Below are 20,140 nucleotides of genomic sequence, written 5' to 3'. Positions count from 1 at the left end.
TGGAATCGCCCTGAGGAGGGTGCCCAGTGCCTGGCAGTAAGGAAGAGGCAGCGGGAGGGAGGGGAAGGGTGGTCCAGTTGACACTGGGTGAGGGAGGGTGACCCCTTCCCTGTTGCTGTTGGACAGGGTGGCCCATGTACCCTACTTAGCAGAGGTCTGTCCTCTATTGGAGGGGCTGTCCAGCCCAGATCCTCTTTAAATATGTAGTTTTAAAGGTTTTAATGTATTTACTGTTCTTGTTTTTATTGCTTTAAGGTTGAATTCTTAAAAATTGTATACCACCTCGATGGCTGTTCAGCAGGTAAGGGGGCCTGAAAACATTGATGGGGAAAATATGAAGAAGGGGGAGTGCGGGGGAGGGGGGAGCCTGGACGGTGGCCAGTAAACGGAAGCAGAATCCCAACAGGACAGTTCCCAGGTCCAGGAATTGGGCTGTCCGCCTGTTTGGGACAGGGTTGCACTCCCTCTGAAGGAGCAGGAACATCGTTCGGGGGTGCTCCTGGATCCATCTTTGTCACTGGAGGCCTCGGTGGCCCGGAGCATCCATGGCCAACTATGGTTGGTACACTGGCTGCCTGTTAGCTACCGAGCCACATACAAGGCACCAGCATACCTAGCAGACGGCCTTCCCTGGTATGCACCTGGATGACAACTACGGTCCTCAGAGGAGGCCCTGCCAGCCATTCCGAAACAAACAAGAGGCCGCCATGAAGCCTTCTCAGTGGCGGCCCCCACCCACCCTCCGGAAAACCCTCCCTCATGCGGTTTGGGTGGCGGAAAACGTAACGTCTTTTAAACGCCTCCTGAAAACTTAGCTGGTTTTATATTGCCTTTTTAACTTTTAACATTTTAAATTTATTTGTGCACTGCCCAGAGAGCTTCAGCTGATGGGCAGTATAAACATGTAATAAATATATTAAATAAATAAATAAATAAATAAATAAATAAATAAACTACACGCATTCCTGTATAGGGCTAGCCTAGCCACGGTCATCCATCCACTGGTAACCTCACAATTAGACTACTGCAATGTGCTCTCTGCGGGGCTACCCTGGTCTGCGGTCCAGCAGCTGCAGCTAGTGCAGAAGGCCTCAGCTAGGGTGCTCACTGGGACACCCAGCTATGCTCACATGACGCCTGCGTTAAAAGAACCGCACTGGATGCCAGTTAGTAGGCATGTGCTCCGCTCCGATTAGAAGCGCAGAAGCAGGAGAGAATTGGCCTGCTCCGCCTTGCCCAGAGGCGGAGTAGAAGCGGACCGCGGACCCCTAGAAGCAAGGCGAAGAGAAGCGCCCATTTTCGGAGCACTCCAGTTTCCACGGTCCGGTCCGATCGCCATCTTGAAACATTTCGCCCATAGGATTGCATTGCGGAAAAGAAAGGGGGATAACTGTGTTGTTGTTGAAGCTATCTTTCTGAACATTCTTGTGCTCAGAGAGTCGTGGATGGGGGTCATTTTGAGACTACTCTCAGCTCTCTGCGTGGTGCGGTTCGCACGCTAGAATTTTTTAAAAAACCGACGGGAAAAATACCTTTTTCGAAGGGCTGAGGGGCAGAGTCAACTCCCGGTCATGATCACATGATCCCAAAGTTGGAGGAGGGGATAGGCAAAACGGGTAACTTGGGATTCTGGGAAACTTCTCTTTCTTAGTCTGAACGGACTTTTGCCAGTGTTTTTTAAAACAGTAGCCCCACCAAATGCACAAACACCACCTGAAATCATATACTAAGCCACGAATAAGAGAGCACTGCTACCCACCCTAACTTTGGGGAACAACTGAAAAGATGTGGTGCAAGGGGATGAGCTCCCCTAGGGCATGCCATGTGGACGTGCCCCCACTCTCTCCTGTACTTGGGGGGCTATCACAGCCCTCCAAAGAGAGTAACCCGGTGGAGCAATGCCTATCATGAGTTGAAGTGAGCGGTCTACTTCTTAGTGGTGGAGCAATGTCTTTCATGAGTTGAACTGACAGCGTTGCTTCTTAAAAGACTGGTCACTAGGACCAGTCAAATTGGCAGCTGCTTCCCCCTCCCCCGGGCACATCCCCCTATTACTGGTAAAAGACAGATATAGCCTTTTAAAAAAAGTTCTTCTTGTTGTTTATTCAGCAACACTGCTGCTTTTAATTCCACCCCTCCTTTGTTTGTTTGTTTGTTTGTTTATTTATTTATTTATTTATTCCATTTTATATGCATTACTGGCTTATCCTTGGCTCACTTCCTTATGCCCCCAGAAATGTCTGCTGCCTGCCTGCCTTCCCTCCCTCCTCCCCTGCCCACCTCGCAGGGATGTTGTGTGTGTCTGGCTTTGACTCAGGGGAGAAGTCCTTCCGGCGCTCAATTAGACTTTTGGAAGTTCCAAATCCATTTTTCAAGTGTGGAAGAAGATTCATAGGTTTATCTCTACTCCTCAATTCATGGCATGTTGGGATTTCCTTTGAAATGGCCCCATTGAGATGTCTGCAGGTTTAAGCCCCGCCAAAAATCAGGGGATGTTGGGACTGCCTTGAGTCTTGGCGTGCGTGTGCACCCCTGGATAAGCTTTCATGGTGGTGAGTTTGAGATTTTTAACGTGCAAATTGACGGAGCTATGGAAAGGGGTGTGAATGGGGTGCCTGATTTTCATAAATTCCCCAAAAATCAGGGGATAATGGGACTGCCTTGAGTCTCAGCATGCGTGTGCACCCCTGGATAAGCTTTCATGGTGGCAAGTTTGAGATTTCTAACATGCAAATTGACGGAGCTATGGAGAGGGGTGTGAATGGGGTGTTGGATTTTCATAAATTCCCCAAAAATCAGGGGATGATGGGACTGCCTTGAGTCTCAGCATGCGTGTGCACCCCTGGATAAACTTTCATGGTGGTGAGTTTGAGATTTTTAACGTGCAAATTGACGGAGCTATGGAAAGGGGTGTGAATGGGGTGTTGGATTTTCATAAATTCCCCAAAAATCAGGGGATGATGGGACTGCCTTGAGTCTCAGCATGCGTGTGGACCCCTGGATAAACTTTCATGGTGGTGAGTTTGAGATTTTTAACGTGCAAATTGACGGAGCTATGGAAAGGGGTGTGAATGGGGTGTTGGATTTTCATAAATTCCCCAAAAATCAGGGGATGATGGGACTGCCTTGAGTCTTGGCGTGCGTGTGTATACCCCCATGAGGTGTCATGGTGCCAAACTTGAGGTTTCTAACTTTAACAGAAAAGAAGTTGCATACCTTTTTAGCTTAATGCAACCCTATGGGGGGGGGGAAACGGAGCTCTGATCCGGATCCGGAGCTCCGCAGCAGAGCAGAGCGGACATAGGCGGAGCAGGGGCGGGGCGGAGCGGGCCGATCCGCAAATCGCGGATCTGGAAGAGAAGCGGAGCGGGGGGTCCGTGCACACCCCTACCAGTTAGCTACCGAGCGACGTACAAGGTTATGTTATTGTCCTGCAAAGCCCCAAAACATCTTGGGGCCAGAATACCTAGCAGGCCGCCTTCCCTCATCATACATGCCCAGGTGACGTTTAAGATCAGCAGAGGAGGCCTGGGTGGTCATTCCGGAACTAACGGAAGTTCACCTTGCCACACCCCAACGTCTGGCCTTCTCAGTAGCGGCACCCACCTTCTGCAAAGCCCTAACCCTCGTGCAGTTCAGGAGGCAGTAAATGCGCCATTTTTATGTATTTTATATTTACTGTTGTTTTCAGCCTCGATCAGAATGGAGAGGCGGGTAAGAAATAAAGCTGCTCAGGACCCCTCCGGCACTCACCTTCCCTGGCTGGAACACAAAGCTGCTCAGCCCTTTCACACAAAGGTCTCGGATGACCGGATTGGAGGATGCCACGCCGTCCTCGAGGTGGTCCTTGAGGTTGAACCTGTTCATCAGCTTGGCGGCAGAGGGGCTCTTGAGGAACTGGAGAGGGTGACGGGCAACAGGACCCCGCCAGGTGAAGCACTCGTGCGGTCCCCCGAGCGGTCCTCTCTTGGGGGCAAGGTCCGCCCGCCAGCCCCGACGGACAGGCCCCCCCGCCCCGCAGCAGGAGAGACACAGCCGGTGGGTCGCCCAAGGCAGCCTCCGGACCTCTGGCTCACCTCAATGACCAGCGCCAAAGCCGTCATCTTGCTCAGCTCGTCCTCCTCGCTGCTGAGGATGAGGGCGGCCTCCCCAAAGATGCCGGGGATGTGTGGACTGTCACACTCTGTCATGGCCCTGTGGGGTGGAGGAACAGAGCCCTGTGGGGCTTACGATGGGGCTGGGGTGATGGAGGGCGCCACCCACTCTTCTGGCCAAGAAGCTCCCTGGCAGTCCTGAAAGGGAGGCCCAGAGCTGCCCATGGGGTGGGCAGCCTTTCCCAGCCAAGCCGTCCCTCTCCGCATCCAGCCACCCTGGGTGACGCTGGGACTGGGTCGCCCACCGGGTGCTTCGTCTGCCCAGCAGCTGTGCTGGGGGGAGGGGAGAGGAAGGCCCCATGCTGACCAGAGCCAGCAGCACATGGGGAGGGAGGGAGGAGGGATGATGCGCCCCTCCCGCACCATTTTTACTAAGGAATTTGCCTCTCCTCCATAGCAGATCCTATCCTTACCACAGAGGGTAGGGGGAACAGCCATGGAGGAGGTCCTGCCACAGGGCCTTTTGTCCCCCAGGGGCACTCAGAGCTACAACAGATGTAGATGGAGGAAATGGAGCGGGATGGTTGTGGGGTGGGGGAGGGGTCCAGTCAAGCCCCTCTCAATATGGACGGCGGGGAGAAGGGAGGGTGGCTGCGGTGCGGTGCGGATCGCCTGAGGAGGGGTAGCCGCAGGGCCCGGGTCGGGGAGCTTTCCGTTGGGGGCCCCCTTACCTGGCCAGCAGACGCGTGCCTTGTAAGAACTGCTGCGGGGTGCTCAGCGCCAGCCATCCTTGCTGGAACTCGATGCAGGCGTAGACCGGCCAGTCCCAAGCGACAGAGAACAGTTTTTTCATGATCTCGACTGCCATGCTAGGAAGTGACACCGTTCGTCAGGCCCGGCGCTCTCCCCGCGCTGCCCCAGCCCCTGGCTCCGGGCCCCCTCCGAGAGGAGGTGCGGGCCCACACGAGGGCGGAGGTGGCGCGTGGCCACAGGAGCAACCGTGCGGCTGGCTGCGGGCGGGGGTGAAGCCTCGTCCACCCTTCCGCCCAGGGAAGGCGCAGGCTGGTGACCCATCCTGAGCACGAGCTCTTCCCCGCCTCCTGGACAGGGCTGCTGCTGATGGCAAACAAGCGACTGCAGGAGACCACGTGGGGAGGGGGCGAGGTGGGAGAGATGAAGCCGGAAGTGGGGGCCCAAAAGGCGCAGGAAGACTTGGCCCCAGCCACGGTGGGTGCTGGGGGTGTTTTGCTTTTCAGGCAGCAAAGTACCTTGGGCTGTCATGCTGCCTTCAGTGTGCAGTCACCCTACCCCACACACTTCTGGTCGGGGTGGGGCAGTGGGGTGCACATGTGCGCAGAAGTCGCCGTCTTCCACGTGCCGTCTTCCCATCCCCCCCCCCGCTGCTGAACCCTGGCACAAGGCTCAGAGCCCCTCGACTGGCAGCCCCCTGGACTGACTCCTCCCCCTTCATGAGGTTGGCCTGCACTCACTTCTGCCCTCTGCTGATTTTTAAGCAAGCACATCTGGCTTAATTGCACAGCGCGCCGGCGCGCCTTTGCAGCCCAGCCCCGCTCGGCAGTGATGGCCCTCTAGGCAGGCGGCGTTGGGGGCCTGGGAGCGCCAGGAGCGCGTGGCTGATGCGCAGGGGAAGGAAGGTGGCGTGGGCACAGCTGGACCAGGACCACAGGGGTTAGCGGCGGCGAGGCTGCTGCTCCTTTAGCTCTGCCTTCATTTAATTCCTAGGCCACCCTCTCTGCAGTTGGAGATGCGATTTCAATGAAAAAGGCAGGGCAGCCCCCCTCTTCTCCATTGAAATTGTGCTTCTCCCGGGGCGGGGGCGAGCATGGAGTGGTCTCAGTGGGCCGGGAGGGGAGGCTGAGCCCTGAGACGGGGTGGGTAGGTGGGGGAAGCACGCGTGGACGCGTGCCCCCTGCCCTGCCAACTCACTGCCCAGCACCTCCGGCGGACCTCGGGCCAAATGCATCACCACCCCTGCTCTAGAACGTCACATGACTGATGATGTCATTGACCCTATGACCAGGGCCGGCGCCAGACTATATTGCGCCCTAGGCAGGCACGTTCTGAAGCCTCCGCCCCGCCCCCCGTGTGTGTGCCCGCTCCCCGCTTTGAAGCCAGGACGCTGGGGTTGGGGGGGCGGAGCGGGGTGGGGCGGAGGCTTTGAAGTGGAGCACCCGGAAGTGGCTTCCTGGCGCGCCATTCTGAAGCTTCCGTCCAGCGCCCACTCCCGGCTTTGAAGCCAGGATGCTGGGGTTGGGGGGTGGGGGGGGTGGGGCGGAGGCTTCGAAGCGGCGCACCTGGAAGTGGCTTCCTGGTGCGCCGTTCTGAAGCCTCCACCCCCAACCCCAGCATCCTGGCTTCGAAGCCAGGAGCGGCTTCCGGTCGGGCGCTGGCTTTGAAGCCAGGACGCTGGGGTTGGCGGGCGGCCGGGGCGGCGGCTTTGGAACAACGCACTCGGAAGCTGCTCTAGGAGAGCAGCTCCCGTTCGGCACCCTCGTTTGCTTGGTGCTCTAGGCCGCCGCCTGAGTTGCCTCTACGGCAGCGCCGGTCCTGCATATGACCAATCAGACACCTCTGTGCATTCATGCTGTTGCGGGCTGGGACTGGTGCCGATGTTGGGTCCTCTTATGATGCCTGGAAAGTAATCCGGTTCTAGGATTTGCTCTGCAAGTCTCCATAGAATTGATACAAAATAGTCTGTCCTCCTCTCTCATCAAGAGTATTTTCCGGGGGGGGGGGCTGGCGGGGGGACACTTAAGCAAGCGACAGAGAAGACAAGCCAGGGCCTCTGCTGCCATAGAGCTCGCTGTCCCCGCTCTCCACCGCCACCGCCACCCCCACCCCACGCACTGCTGTGGTTGACTTGAAATGAAGCAACTTTTCACATAGGATTGTAATTGAATCATGGATTAAAACAAGGCTGCAGCCCTAAGCATGCATCCTTAATGGTTAACACAATTACAATCAGTGGGACTTACAAAGGATAAAATATGTTCAGGGTGGGAGCGTCAAAGGGGACAGCAGAACAACGGCAGAGAGGGAGGGGGGCTTGTAGCCCCGTCCCACCACTGGCCCTCCAGGGAGCAGACCCCAGGGCTGAAGGGCACTTCCTGCCAAGGCGTTTTCTCCTGCTGTTTATCCCAACTCAACCTGCCTGGAATTTGCCCCCAGGGGACCTAGTCATGGCTCTCCTGGGCAGCAGAGGTCAAGTCCTGATCCTCTTCTGTGTGAAGAGTGCTACCTTCAATGCAGGAGGTAATCTTTAGCCATCAGGACTACTAGCCACAGACAGCCTCATTGTCCTTGTTGGTCTGTTCCCCTATTAAAGCCACCCCTGTTGGTGGCCATCACTGCATATTGGGGCAACAAATACCACACTGGAACTCTGCACTCTGTGAAGAAGCCCTTCCTTTGATCTGAATTTCCTACCAGTTCTCTTCATGGGACTCTGCTGGGTTCTAGTGTCAGGAGAAAGGGAGAAAAACATGTCCTCCTTGCCAGGAATAGCTTTGTGTAGCTCGACCATGTCTCCCTGTTCCTTTAGCCGTTTTTTCTAAGCTAAAGAACCCAAACCTTGTGCTACATCTTAAGGCCCTCAGCAAAAATGCACATTCCTAGGAGGGCAATCAGGATGGGTGCTGGTGGTGCTCTGGAACCCAGATCCTGTGAGGAGTATTTGGAAGAGCTGGGTATGTTTAGCCCAGAGAAGAGAAGAGAAAGGGGAGAGAAAGAGAACGTCACGCGGAGCAGAGAGCACAATTGCTCTCTGGGCAGGACTCAAGTTGATGGGTGGAAACTGCAGGGAGGCAGATTTGGGCAAACCCTCCCGAGAAGCGTCCTGACCACAAGAGGTGCCGGACAGGGCACAGGCTGCCTTGGCAGGTGGGGGTTTGGCGGGAGGGGTTCCGCCAGAGGCCTGTCAGGGAGGCTGTGCCTGCGGATCCCTGTGTCGAGACAGCCAGCCTGCTCACATACATCCTGCCAGGTACCTCTTGAAGCTGAGTGCCTCAGGGTTTTCTCTCAGGATGACTTCCTGCCTGGCTTTTAAGGCCTCTGGCAAGTTGAGCTGCATCACGTAAAGGACCTGCTTGAGCAAAGGGATGAATAGCTGAAGGTGCATCTCTGCCAGGGCTGCGCGGTACCCGGGAATGTGGAAGGTCTCGTAGATGACGTTCATTGCCTGGCAAGAAAGAGGAGGGGACACGCGAGAGGCCAGTCTCAGTGGGACGCTCCTCACTCGGCGACCGCCTCCCGCCCACACAGGTGCACCCCCCCTCACCCACCCACCCACTTCCACTCTCCCAGCCTGCCCATCACCCACACTTAAAGTCAGTATTCGAAAGAGGTCCCAGCACACAGCTGCTCCTTGAAATCCCCACCCAAGCTTATCTCAGAGCACCACAGTGTCCTGCCAGCCGCAAAAAGTGCAGCTGGAAAGGCAGGCAGGCCTCCATGAGCGGTGCCCAGTGACTTACAGCCAGAGACATGGTGGCGCTGGCTTCATCCCCCTCCGAAGGATCCTTGACCTGGAGGTTCTTCAGCAACAGCTGCAGGATTTGCCCGGCCACAGGGGGCGTTGAGGCCATTGCTGCCCAGAGCTCACTAGCGTGCCTGTGAAACCAGCAAGGGTGGTGGGTGGGGTGGGGGAAGAGAAATCCGTCAGTGGCCTTCCCTCGGCCTTCAGTCTGGCAGGATGCGGCCCCTCCAAGGAGAGGCTGGGCGTGGCTCCGCAGGGCAGCCCACCAGGCCCCTACCTGTTCACGGGTATTGAAAAAGAGAGGCAGCTTCGCAGGACTTCCTCCATGTGATACGGGATCAGGAAGGCTAATGCCCTCAGCACCACTTTCCGAGTCCAATACGAGGCCTGGCGCAGCTGCAGGCACATGTAGATAGCTCCCATGATGTCTTGCACCTGAACAAAAGAGAAGAGCCGAAGGCCGCCTTGACGCTGGGTCGCTGAGCCTGAGCTCTGCCGGGGCTACCGGGGCTGCCCCACCAGCCCCTCCCCACACAGTCTGGTGGGGACTGCTGAGCGCAGCCTGCTCTCCCAGGGCGGTGAGGGGAGCAGGAGGTGGTGGCTGCGAAATGCCGGTCTGTTCCTGCTGGGCCACCCGCCTGGTGCGGAACTGGTCAGGCTTCCAGGCCCGGAAGCACCTCCATCTCCAGGCCGTGAGGCGCTTCTGCCCTGGGACTGCTGTGCCTCTGGGGCAAGGGGGGAGTTGGCACATCTGGCCTGTAGTTCGTTTCTACTGTTTCGTTGTCTCTTTCGTTTTGGCTTTGAATGCTCTTTTTCATGATCTCGATATGTTGTAAGCTGCCACCGGGGTGGGTGGGCTTTTAGTGCAAAAAAGGGGGCACGGACCTGTTCTGTCGATTAAGTAGAATCAAGCAACTACGATGAGTAACAGACCGTAGGCTGGCCCACCCCAAAGGGCCCCTGTGCCGGAGCTCCAGAGGCTGATGTGGCTCCACCTGCCGGCCAGCCTGGCCCAAAAGGGGCCTCTTCACCCATAACAAAGAGCGATCGAGCCCTCTGTGCGGTGCTGCCTCAGCCTCCAACAGGGCACTGGGAAATCAGCCCCATGGGCCACGGGGGGGGGGCAGGCACGGGGGAGGCCCGGAGCCACGGCCACGCCGGGCCTTCACCCAACACATCCCTTGCAGCTGGAACTGCCAGGCCGGTAGCGGATCCTTTAGAAGGCAGAGGTGAACTCAGTGGCAATGAGCACCTTTTATCAGCTCAGGCTGATATACCAACTACGCCCTTATCTGGACAGAGATAGCCTAGCTACAGTGATCCATGCTCTGATAACCTCTCGCTTGGGTTATATCTGGGGCTGCCTTTGAAAATGGTCCGGAAGCTTCAGCTGGTACAAAACAGGGCAGCCCGTTTACTAACAGGGACTGGCCAGCAAGATCACATTACGCCAGTCCTTTTCCAGCTTCATTGGCTGCCAGTCCAGGTCCGGGCCCGATTCAAAGTGCTGGTATTGACATTTAAAGCCCTAAACGGTTTGGGGCCAGGTTATTTGAAGGAACGCCTCCTCCCATATGTACCTGCCCGGACCTTAAGATCATCTACAGGAGCCCTTCTTCGTGAGCCCCTGCCAAAGGAAGTGAGGCAGGTGGCTACTAGAAAGAGGGCTTTCTCCGCTGTGGCACCCCGGTTGTGGAATGAGCTCCCCAGAGAGGTCCGCCTGGCGCCTACACTGTACTGCTTTCATCGCCAGCTGAAGGCCTTTTTATTCTCTCAATATTTTAATACTTAATTTTAACCTAAATTTAAATCTTACTGTTTTAACTCTGTATTTTAATCTTATATCAATTTTGCTGTGTGGTTTTATCCTGGTTGTGCTTTTTACACTGTATTTTATAATTGTGCTTTTAACCTGTTGGTTGTTTTATTGTGGTTTTAATTCTTGTGAACCGCCCCAAGAGCTTCAGCTATTGGGCGGTATAAAAATGTAATAAAATAAATAAATAAATAAATAAGCGGCTGCAGAGGCCGGAGGAAGCAACCGCCTGCCCCGATCTGTGTGGGCCCAGGCTTTAGTCGGCAGTGGGTGGGTGCGCGTCCTACTCTTGAGCAGCCAGGGCATGGGCAGAGGTTGCCTTCCCCTTGCTCTGCTCCGTGATCAGGCCGCTGGCTCAGGCCGAGGCTTGGCTGCCCCTGCTGCATTGGGATGGCGTGCTGTGTCCCAAACATCCGCCCTCTCCCGACTGATCCATTTTCTACTCCCGACACCTCCTTGGCCATCCAGCTGATGGGGAACAAGAGAAGAATCTGCTATGCAGCTCCCTGAGCAGGAGTCACAGGAGGCCACAACAAGGTCAGCCGTGAGTCTGCCTGGAAGGAGACCAGCGGCACCACAAATCTAGCGGTGGCGGCGGCGGCAGCGCCTGCTTCCCAGCCTCCTTCCTTGCGTCATTCTGGAGTTTGCTCACATGGAAGACCTTTCACGACAAGACTGGCCCATCGTGAAGCTGCGAGAAAACTTGTGGCCCGGGAGACGGCACCTTTGCCAAACCGTGGAGGTCTCTCGTATATAAACCCGACATTTATAGCCCACGATACTCATTTCGATATTACCCTGGCCAGCCTCATCGTTTGCAACCTGCTCAGTGGTGCGGAGGCCATTGTCCTCCCTGTGAATCTTTCCAGCAAGTGATCACTGACCAGGACATTCGGAGCCTGGTGTCTGAAGCATTTGTACCTGGCATTTGCAAAGGAAGCTACATCCGGAGTGGGGGTCTTTTAACACGCAGGAAAAAAGCGGCTGAAGGGGCCTCTCACCCTTTCTACCTTCATGGCATGGTTCTGCAGGATCGCGTTGAGCACCTCTTCGGCGGCCTTCAGCTGCTCTGCGTTGGAGTCCCTCAGGCTATCCAGAACAGAGAGCAGCAGGTTGGTCAGCTGGGCGGAGAAGGCCTGGTCGCCACAATGCTGCAAAGAGAGAGGCGGTTTGGCCAAGCCAGGCCCCGCTGGCCTGTAGCTCAGTGGCCGACGGCCAGTCCCCAGCAGCATCTCCAGGGAAGAGGATCTGGGGGGTGGCTGAGGAGGAGGCCCCTTCTCTGCCCTAGAGCCCAGGGAGACCCTGCTGCCCCGCAGAGCAGGCCAGACCCGGCAAGGTGGGCACGCCGTCTGCCCGAGTACAGAGGCTGCTCCTCAGCTGCCCTGTGGAGGAGCTGTGGCGTTCCAGGAACGCAGCCATCACGCGACGGCCGAGGCAGGCATCCTAGAGATCCCCTCGCCAGGCTCTGCCGCTGCCATTCCAAACTTCCCCCAGTGCTAGGAGAGGGGCCGTTCTACAGAGATACGCCTGCAACGCATGGGGCAGAGGCCCGCAGCTGCAGGGCTCCTCCGCCCTGAGGCCACCTGGGCGGAACTGGCTGCTCCAGGCTGGGAAATTCCCTGGGGAATGAATTCTGCTTGCTCATCTGCCTCTCTCCCAGCACTGCTGGGCCACATGCTCCTGTGTTGCTCTGGGTGCAAGCCCCCCGACGTGTTGCCCACGTGGCTTTGGCGCCACTGCTGCAGCTTCCGCTCCACCATGGCAGCCTGTGGGCCGGTTTGCAGGGGCTGGCTGGTGTGGCAGGCAGGCAGGGCACGCAGCCCTCTCCACTACCTTCAGGAAGCAGCTCTGGAGTCCTGCCCAACATCTTCCCTGTCGGTTGGTTGATGGTAGTGCTGCCTCTCTGCTGCCACCATGGTGCCCTCCTGATGTCACAGATGAAGGGAAGTGTGTGTGCATGCGTGCGAGTCCAATCCCCCCTGTGTCGTGCAGGTCCCCCCTCCCCTGCAGAGACCCATAGGTCTTTGCCCCACGCTACCACTCACAGCTGGGGGACTTGCTGAGGGAGGGGACCCCTGGAAAGGGATGCTGAAGGCACTTATTCCCTGATTTATTTGCTGTTTTATTTGTATATTTTGTACAGCACCAAGTACATTGTTGGTGCTATATAAATAAATAAATAAATAAATAAATAATGATGATGTCAGAACTGTCCCACCCCAGCCCAAACACGCAAGTGTGCTCCCCACCCTGCCAGGGGTGGAATGAGGCCACGAGGCCAGAGCTGAGCCCACTGAGGGTCAGCATTTTGCAACTCTGCCTATCTGCAAGGCAGCCACAGTACCATTGCCATCTGCCAGCTGCTGTCCAGCACCACGAGGGAGCACCACTCCTCTTCCTGGGCCTTGAAGCTCCTCTGCAACGGCCACTTCCTCCTCTTCTGCTTGCTCTTCTTCAGCCCTGAGGCAAAAACAGAGCAGCTGCTAGACCCCAGTGGGCATCAACAGTGGTGGGGGAGGAAGGGGGCCTTGTTCCACCACCGTAGCAGCAGCAGCAGCAGCAGCAGCAGCAGCAGCAGCAGCAGAGAGCTGTGCACAGCACCAGGACCTCTGTAGGACCGTGACAAGGTGGCCGGGCCTGAAGCGGGGTGGTGAGGGATCTGTGGGCCGTCAGGGGAAGCCTATGGACACCAGTCGCTGGGGGACATGGTTGGGAGGGTCTGTTGCGCCGTGTGCTGCTTGCGGAGGATTCCTGGTCGTCAGCTGGTCAGCTGCTGTGTGCCCAGAGCGCTGGATGAAATGGACCCTTGGTCTGACCCAGCCTCAGGGCTCTTCTGATGTTCTTAGGGGACGCTGATGGCTGGCCGGCGAGGGGCCAGGAGCAGAAGGACCGGAGGAGGAGGCCAGAGACGGGAAGGGCGGAGCAGGAGGAGGCAAAGGAGAGGGAGGGCTTGTAAAGGAGGCAGCAGGGAGGGGGGCGTGGGAAGCGGCAGAGGGGAGAGCAGAGGCCTTATCCCAGCAAGAGCAGGGCAGGACGGGGGCCTCTGGAGAGGTAGGAGGAGAGGACCAGACTCAGCGAGACGCCACGGCTGGAGCGGAGTAGGGTGGAGGGCTCGAGGAAGGCCTGCAAGGAGGATTTTGCAGAAATACACAAGTGGGTTGGGTGGGCGGGAGGCAACCTGGGCAGGGCAGGGCCAGGATCCTCAGCAGCGGAGAGCTGAGTTGGTTTCAAGGACACCTATTTCTAATAGGCATTCAAATAAAATTTACAGGTGAAGCAGATTAGGCAGACCTTTCAAATTTGCACCATCTTACCCCTGCTTCTCAATTAGGAAATTCTATAATCAAATGCTTCCAAGAGTATTCCGGAAATAAAAATGAGATCCCAATGCCTCATGCAACACAGCTTGGCCTTCTGACCCCTAAGCAGAGTTTGATCATGAGCACCCTTTACTGATAAGAAAGGAATCCAGATCAAGAGGTGCAGATGTTCCATTTATAGTTACGACTTTCACTTAGCAGTGTTAAAGAGGGCCCCATAATACAAGTAGCTACATAATGAGGCCAGGTGGGTCATCAGACAAGTAGCCGAAAACCTTATCCCAGAGCATATCTATCTATCTATCTATCTATCTATCTATCTATCTATCTATCTATCAATACAGTAGTGTAAGGCTTCTTACTTGAGCTCTACCACACAAAACTTGCTCATTTTTGTTTTAAAGTGAAGCTTGAGCAGTGTAGACATGCAGAAAATTTTGATACTTTGAAAAAGTTCAAAGTTTGAGCTTTAATAGTAGTTAACTTTCTCCACACCAAACAGGCAGGGTAGCCACTCTGCCAGTGGGATGATGGATAGCCCTGCTCAGTCAATGAGTGTGGCATTAAGGCAGGCCCTGGGTCCAGCCAAGCAGTTAGGAGATTAAGGTCATACTGCCTGGTCTGCAGTTCCCAGGTTCCTCGTTTTTGCCCTTTTTGAAGATAGGGACAATGTTATCCCTCCTCCAGTCATCCGGCACTTCAGCCATCTTCCATGACTTCGTAAAGATCATAGGCAGTGGTTCTGAGAGTTCTTTCACTAGCTCCTTCATTACTCTAGGATGCAGTTCATTGGGCCCTGATGAGGTGTTCCTTGACCATTTGTTTATCAATCTCAAACTGCAATCCTGCCCCTTCAGCTTGTACTTCACTTTTTCCAGGCCAGGGTCATAGACCTCCTTTTGGGAAAAGACTGAGCCAAAGTAGGAATTGAGCACTCAATTTGCCATCCTCACTGAGGGCGTTGCTAGACCTACCAGGTGTTCCGTCGTTGAGGAGCGGTGAAAGCGGATTTTCCTGTTCAGCCGTGACGCCTCATGCTCCACACCTGCCTTCGATTTGTGGTGGAAGTTTGCGCCGGTTGTGCTGCTGCCGCCGCGAGCACGGTTCTGCAGCCACACCGGCCTGATTGCCGCGGCTTTTTTTTCCCGCTCGCTGCACGGTTTGCGCAAGTCCGAAAGACCGCAAACTTGCGCAGCTGTCAGCGATGCCGCCGCCGACCCCGGCGGCAGCGGCGGCAGATCCGGAGCCGGCGGCGGCAGTGGCAGTGCCAGCTGAAGTGCTGCTGGTGCTGTTGAGAGTCAACAATGATGCGCTCACTTCCTGATGGGGGTCGTGGCGGGAGTAATATGACCCGAGGTCAATCGTCTGCATGGGCACTCTGTGCCTACATCTCCCATCATGCCTCTGAGGTGTCGCCGGCGATGACCGGCTCTGTGCCCTCTGCCCCATCCCAAGGAGCCAACCCACATCTGGTCATAGCCATGGCAGCAGCCCACAAACAGCTCTGGCCTCTGCCAGCCTGGTACCCACACTAACAGGCAGCGCACAGCACCGCCATTATGCGGCCATGGTAGCTGCCCACCGCGAGGAGTCACCAGCCACTTTTCCGGTCCTCCGGTCCTGCGCAAACTGTCACTGGGGAAATAATAAAAAAAAGCCACTCCGCCGCGCTGCCCCAGCTGGCGGACTGCGCGCAAATGGCGGGCGCGGCTTGACCGAAGCCGCTGACCACTCCCCCTTAGCACGCCTTTTCCTGCACAGTGCGGACCGCAGTGACCTCACATCCTCCCACACATACTCCGAATTACCGCGGGACGGCAGGAAAAGGCGCCCTAGAACTCACTTTTTTAAAGTCGGGAGAAAGAGGCTTCACCGCAGGATAACGGCGGATCCTCGTGAACGTCATCTGTAAGCCTCGACGTGACTGCGGAAAGTAACGCGCGCTAGAGCCTCGTCTAGTAACGCCCTGAGTAGCTGAACCACCATTTCTTTCCTGTCTTTTACTATGCATGTATCTGAAGAAAGCTTTTTTGTTGATTTTAGCATCCCTCGCTAATCTCAGCTCATTCTCAGCTTTAGCCTTCCTGATGCCAATCCAACACTTCTGTGCTACCTGTCTGTACTCTTCTTTTGTAGCCTGGCCTTCCTTCCACTTCCTATATGTGTCCTTTTTTGTTTTCATGTCATCTCTAAGCTTTTTGTGGAGCCAAAACTCCCACCCATCGTGGACTCCTTTTCTCATTAGAGTCACTTATAATAGTTACGAGTTTATTAAAATCACATTTCCTAAAATCTAGAGTACGTGTATGGCTACACTAAGCTTTTGTTTCCTTTAAAATTGATTTTAAACTCAAGTATGCTGTGGTCACTTTCCCCCAGAGTTCCCCTAACTGCCACTCTATCCACTTAAGTCCTCCCTATTAGTCAATATCAAGTCAGATAGACAATCCTCTAGTTCCTTCCTCCACTTTCTGTTGGAGAAAATTATCAGCCACGCACATCAGGAATTTCTTGCAGGAGCCACTTTTGGCAGAATTTGTCTTCCAACAGATATCAAGGTAATTGAAGTCCCCCATCACTATACATCAGACTTCTTTGAAACACTGGCAATTTGTTTCTCAAAAGTTTCATCCTCCTGTTCTCCTTGATTGGGTGGTCAGCGGTAGACTGCATCATGTTCTTTTTATTCCTTGCCCCATTAATCTTAATCCAGATGCTCTCAATGGGGCTCCCAGGCTCATCTGCCTGTATTTCTGTGCAGCGATAGGTATTTTTTAACATATAGTGCAACTCACCTCCCTTTCTATTTTTTCTGTTCTTTTTGAACAAGTTATATTCCTCAATTGCTACATTCCAGTCATGGGTGTCATCCCACCAAGTTTCAGTTATACCTATCAAGTCGGATTTGCCTTCATGTATTTGCCTTCATGTATAAGTTCAAGTTTGTGCTGTTTGTTTTCCATACTCTGGGCATTAGTATATAGCCACTGTGCATCAGATTGTGCATCAGTCAAAGGGCTATGTATAGGGAAATAAATCATAGAAACACAGAATAGTAGAGTTGGAAGGGGCCTATAAGACTATCAAATCCAACCCCCCGCTCAGTGCAGGAATCCACCCTAAAGCATCCCTGACTGATGGCTGTCCAGCTGCCTCTTGACTGCCTCTAGTGTGGGAGAGCCCATGACCTCTCTAGGTCATTGGTTCCATTGCCGTACTGCTCTAACAGTCAGGACGTTTTTCTTGATGTCTAGCCAGAATGTGACCAATGCATTGTAAACTGCCCTGGGATACATATTTTGAAGGGTGGTATATAAATGCCTTAAATGTACAAACTAAACACGTCAAAAACAGTTTTGCTTGTCTTCCCTCCCAAACTGTCCCCTCGCTCTTCATTCTTTGTTACTGTTAATAATGTCACACTTTATCCAGTGGAAGAAGCTCGTAGTCTTGGCTTCATATTTGATTCTTCACTTTCTTTCTCCTCACATATCGAGGCTGTAGCCAAGTCCTGCTGTTTTTTCCAATATAACATTGCTAGGATCCGTCCGGTCTCATCTGAATCTTCTGCTAAGACCCTTGTCCATGCTTTGGTTATCTCCCGTTTGGACTTTTGTCATCTTCTTTTGACTGGTCTTCCTTATGCTCATCTCTCCTCTTTGGTCTCTCTTCGCCATTCTGCAGCCAAGATTATTTTCTTGGCTCGTTGTTTTGACCATGTTTCTCCTTTGTTGAAATCTCTTCATTGGCTTCTGATCCCATATAGAATTCAGTATAAGTTTCTTTTGCTGACATTCAAAGCGTGTCTTGGTCTTGCACCTTCTTATCTTTCCTCTCTCATTTCACTCTACCATCCCCCTCGTACCCTCCGTTCTTCAAATGTTACGTTGCTCTCCCGCCCAAGAGTCTCTATCTCTCTTGCCCGGCTTCGCCCGTTCTCTCTGGCCGCCCCGTTTGCTTGGAATGCTCTTCCAGAGCAACTACGTACTACGAGTTCCATTGTAGATTTTAAAACGCGTTTGAAAACTCATTTGTTTTCCATAGCTTTTGGTATTTTAGCTTGATTTACTGTTCTTATTACTATGATTATTCCCTTATTTCTGTTTTGTGAAACCCTTTCCCCTTCATATGTTTTAATGTGATTTTAGGTTGTAAGCCTCTAGGCAAGGCATCGCTGTTTTATTTGTATATTTTGTACAGCACCAAGTACATTGTTGGTGCTATATAAATACATAAATAATAATAATCCTGTGTAAATGTCTACACTGAAGTAAGTCCCACTGAGTTCCACGGAATGTACTTCCAGGTAAAGCTGTATAGGAGGGCAGCCCCAATCAATCAATCAATCAATCAATCGAGTACTGGGCAATTCCTAGTTACCAGCTGTTCTCTGGGAGTGAGTTTGGCCACAGAGCAGCACCTGCATTTGCCACAGACGCTCTACCCAACCAAGCCCTCTTAGCTGTGCCGTGACACATTGCATAGCATTTTCATATATTTTGCCTGGACGTTTCTGATCCCCCAAGACCTCCCTATTAGCCATTTTCATTGTCCCTCATGATAATAACAAGTGGCCTGGATTAACCCTGGGACAAGGGGCAGGATGTCAGCGACCTCAGGGCAGACCAGGGTGCCTGCCTGCCCGCCCCTTCCCGCGCTGTGCTGAGCGATCTCCCCTGACAAAGGAGCACAGGCTGCTGAATTCTCGCCTCCTGGGCCTTACCCTTCCGGCGCAACAAGATCTCATAGAGGCAGCTGACTCCTTGCACTGCAAAAGCACTAATGCGCTGCACCGGATCATTGCACAGAGCTATCAGAACAGCAGTCAGGTGGGCCAGCTTGCTGAAGTCCCGAGACAGCTGATGAAAAGAAAGGGAAAGCATTAGCTGAGCCCCACCAGGGGGTGGGTGTTCCAGCCAGCCCCCACCTAAAGAACACACGAAAAACCATGAGTGGGCAGCAGCGAGCAGGCAATAAAACACTCATCTGATGAGCCCCCAACTCTCTCCTTTGTGGCAATTGGGACACCCAGGGAGCGACTGTCACACGCTGTGGTGCCAGTCACACGCTGACTCTGGAGATGATCAGACCAGCTTGCCAGGCTGTTGTGTGGAGCAGGAGGCGCCCGCAGGTGTCCTGCCAAAGCATCCCAGGTGTGCCAACTTAGAGGAGGAACCGTTTCCCCACCACTGTCCAAAGGAGCCTCCATGAATTCAGCTGAAGCACTGGGCAAGTGTACGTGAGGGTGTCTCGCCAGGAACACCCACGTCCCCAGAGGGCAACTCATTGCCCCAGTCATGAGGAACGTGCTCTGCTTCTCCACCCTGGCTCTTTGGGCTCTTTGGGCTACTGGACACACAGCCCAAAGCCGGCAGTCAGGCAGCCGTGCCAGACCCTCAGCATGGCAGCATGTGGGCCATTATCCTTAGGTTACACAGAAAGGAGCCACAATGCCGGTGTTACAGATGCACAACCTCATTTAGGTCTCCTGCTTCTTAAGAGCTCCTAGGCTGGGAAGGTGTCTGTGGCCAAATGTATGTCTGCAGTTTGTAAGTCTGTGGTGAGTTTAGAATGTTGGCCTGAGTGGGCGGAGTTAGGATGTCTGGGGAGGGGGAGGAGGGATATATAAGGGAAGGACGGAGCGGATTGCGGGAGACTTTTTAGGTCCTCTTAGAGTCTTTAGTGCTCTCTTTGTTTAGAGTACTTAAGTTCTGGGAAATTTGAGGTTCAGGGTAGAGAGTGGTGTCTCTGGAGTGTGGTGTGCACATAGTTGATGTATATTAATCAATACAGATAATAAAGAAAGCTCAAGAGTGATTGTGTGAGAGAAAGGAAAGCGTGTATGTGAATGAGTGAAAGGATTGAATGAAAGGTTTCAAAAAGGGTTTTAAATGTTTTATTTGAAACAAAGCTTGTGAACTTTTGAAAATAAATTTTGATTGTTTTGTTTTTAACTACCACAAAAATCCCACGTGTCTGTTTGGCATTTATCATCTGAAGTTTACACATTTAGCACCCACTCTGACAATAATTCACCTCAGCACATATAACTCACAGTGTTTTATTTGATATATTGAAATCCTTCTCCATTTAACCCCTTTCTCCACATAGTTTGGAGGAAGGGGTTTTTTATCCCTTGCCTCAGGCGTATCAAGCAGTGGGGCTTGGCTGGAGCAGGGAGTAGCTGCGGCCAGGCTTGGTGTTCAGAGCCTGTGTCGTGGCAGTGTCCCCCACCCCCACCCTGCTTGCCTTTTATGGAGAGGAGCCAGAAAGCCACATATTCCAGCAGTCTGGAGAGAGGCGGACGGGGAGCCTCCGTATTCACACATAACGCTGTTCCGATATCCAGGTGCCCTCCTACCTGGGAGCTCGCGGAGGCTCCTGGCTGGACACGGAATGCCGGGCCTGATCCAGC

The 20,140-nt window shown here is 54.1% G+C and overlaps 1 protein-coding gene across 1 annotated transcript in view; it reads right to left on the bottom strand.

The window, feature by feature from the left end:
• The window catches only part of LOC134410237 (maestro heat-like repeat family member 5), a 142,641-nt gene that overhangs the window by 14,831 nt on the left and 107,670 nt on the right, over positions 1-20,140 (bottom strand). The window contains exons 20-28 of the mRNA XM_063143408.1: positions 18,449-18,584; positions 12,750-12,865; positions 11,407-11,556; positions 8,867-9,024; positions 8,588-8,723; positions 8,102-8,292; positions 4,826-4,963; positions 4,077-4,194; positions 3,754-3,897 (exon numbers count right to left, since the gene is read on the bottom strand). Coding sequence (XP_062999478.1) covers positions 3,754-3,897; positions 4,077-4,194; positions 4,826-4,963; positions 8,102-8,292; positions 8,588-8,723; positions 8,867-9,024; positions 11,407-11,556; positions 12,750-12,865; positions 18,449-18,584 — 1,287 coding nt within the window. The remainder of the gene's footprint in view (positions 1-3,753; positions 3,898-4,076; positions 4,195-4,825; positions 4,964-8,101; positions 8,293-8,587; positions 8,724-8,866; positions 9,025-11,406; positions 11,557-12,749; positions 12,866-18,448; positions 18,585-20,140) is intronic.

This window comes from Elgaria multicarinata, chromosome 17 (assembly GCF_023053635.1).
Source record: "Elgaria multicarinata webbii isolate HBS135686 ecotype San Diego chromosome 17, rElgMul1.1.pri, whole genome shotgun sequence".
Classification (NCBI taxonomy): Eukaryota; Metazoa; Chordata; class Lepidosauria; order Squamata; family Anguidae; genus Elgaria; species Elgaria multicarinata.
Note: the sequence above shows the minus strand (reverse complement) of the source record. Positions and strands in the feature narration are given on the sequence as shown.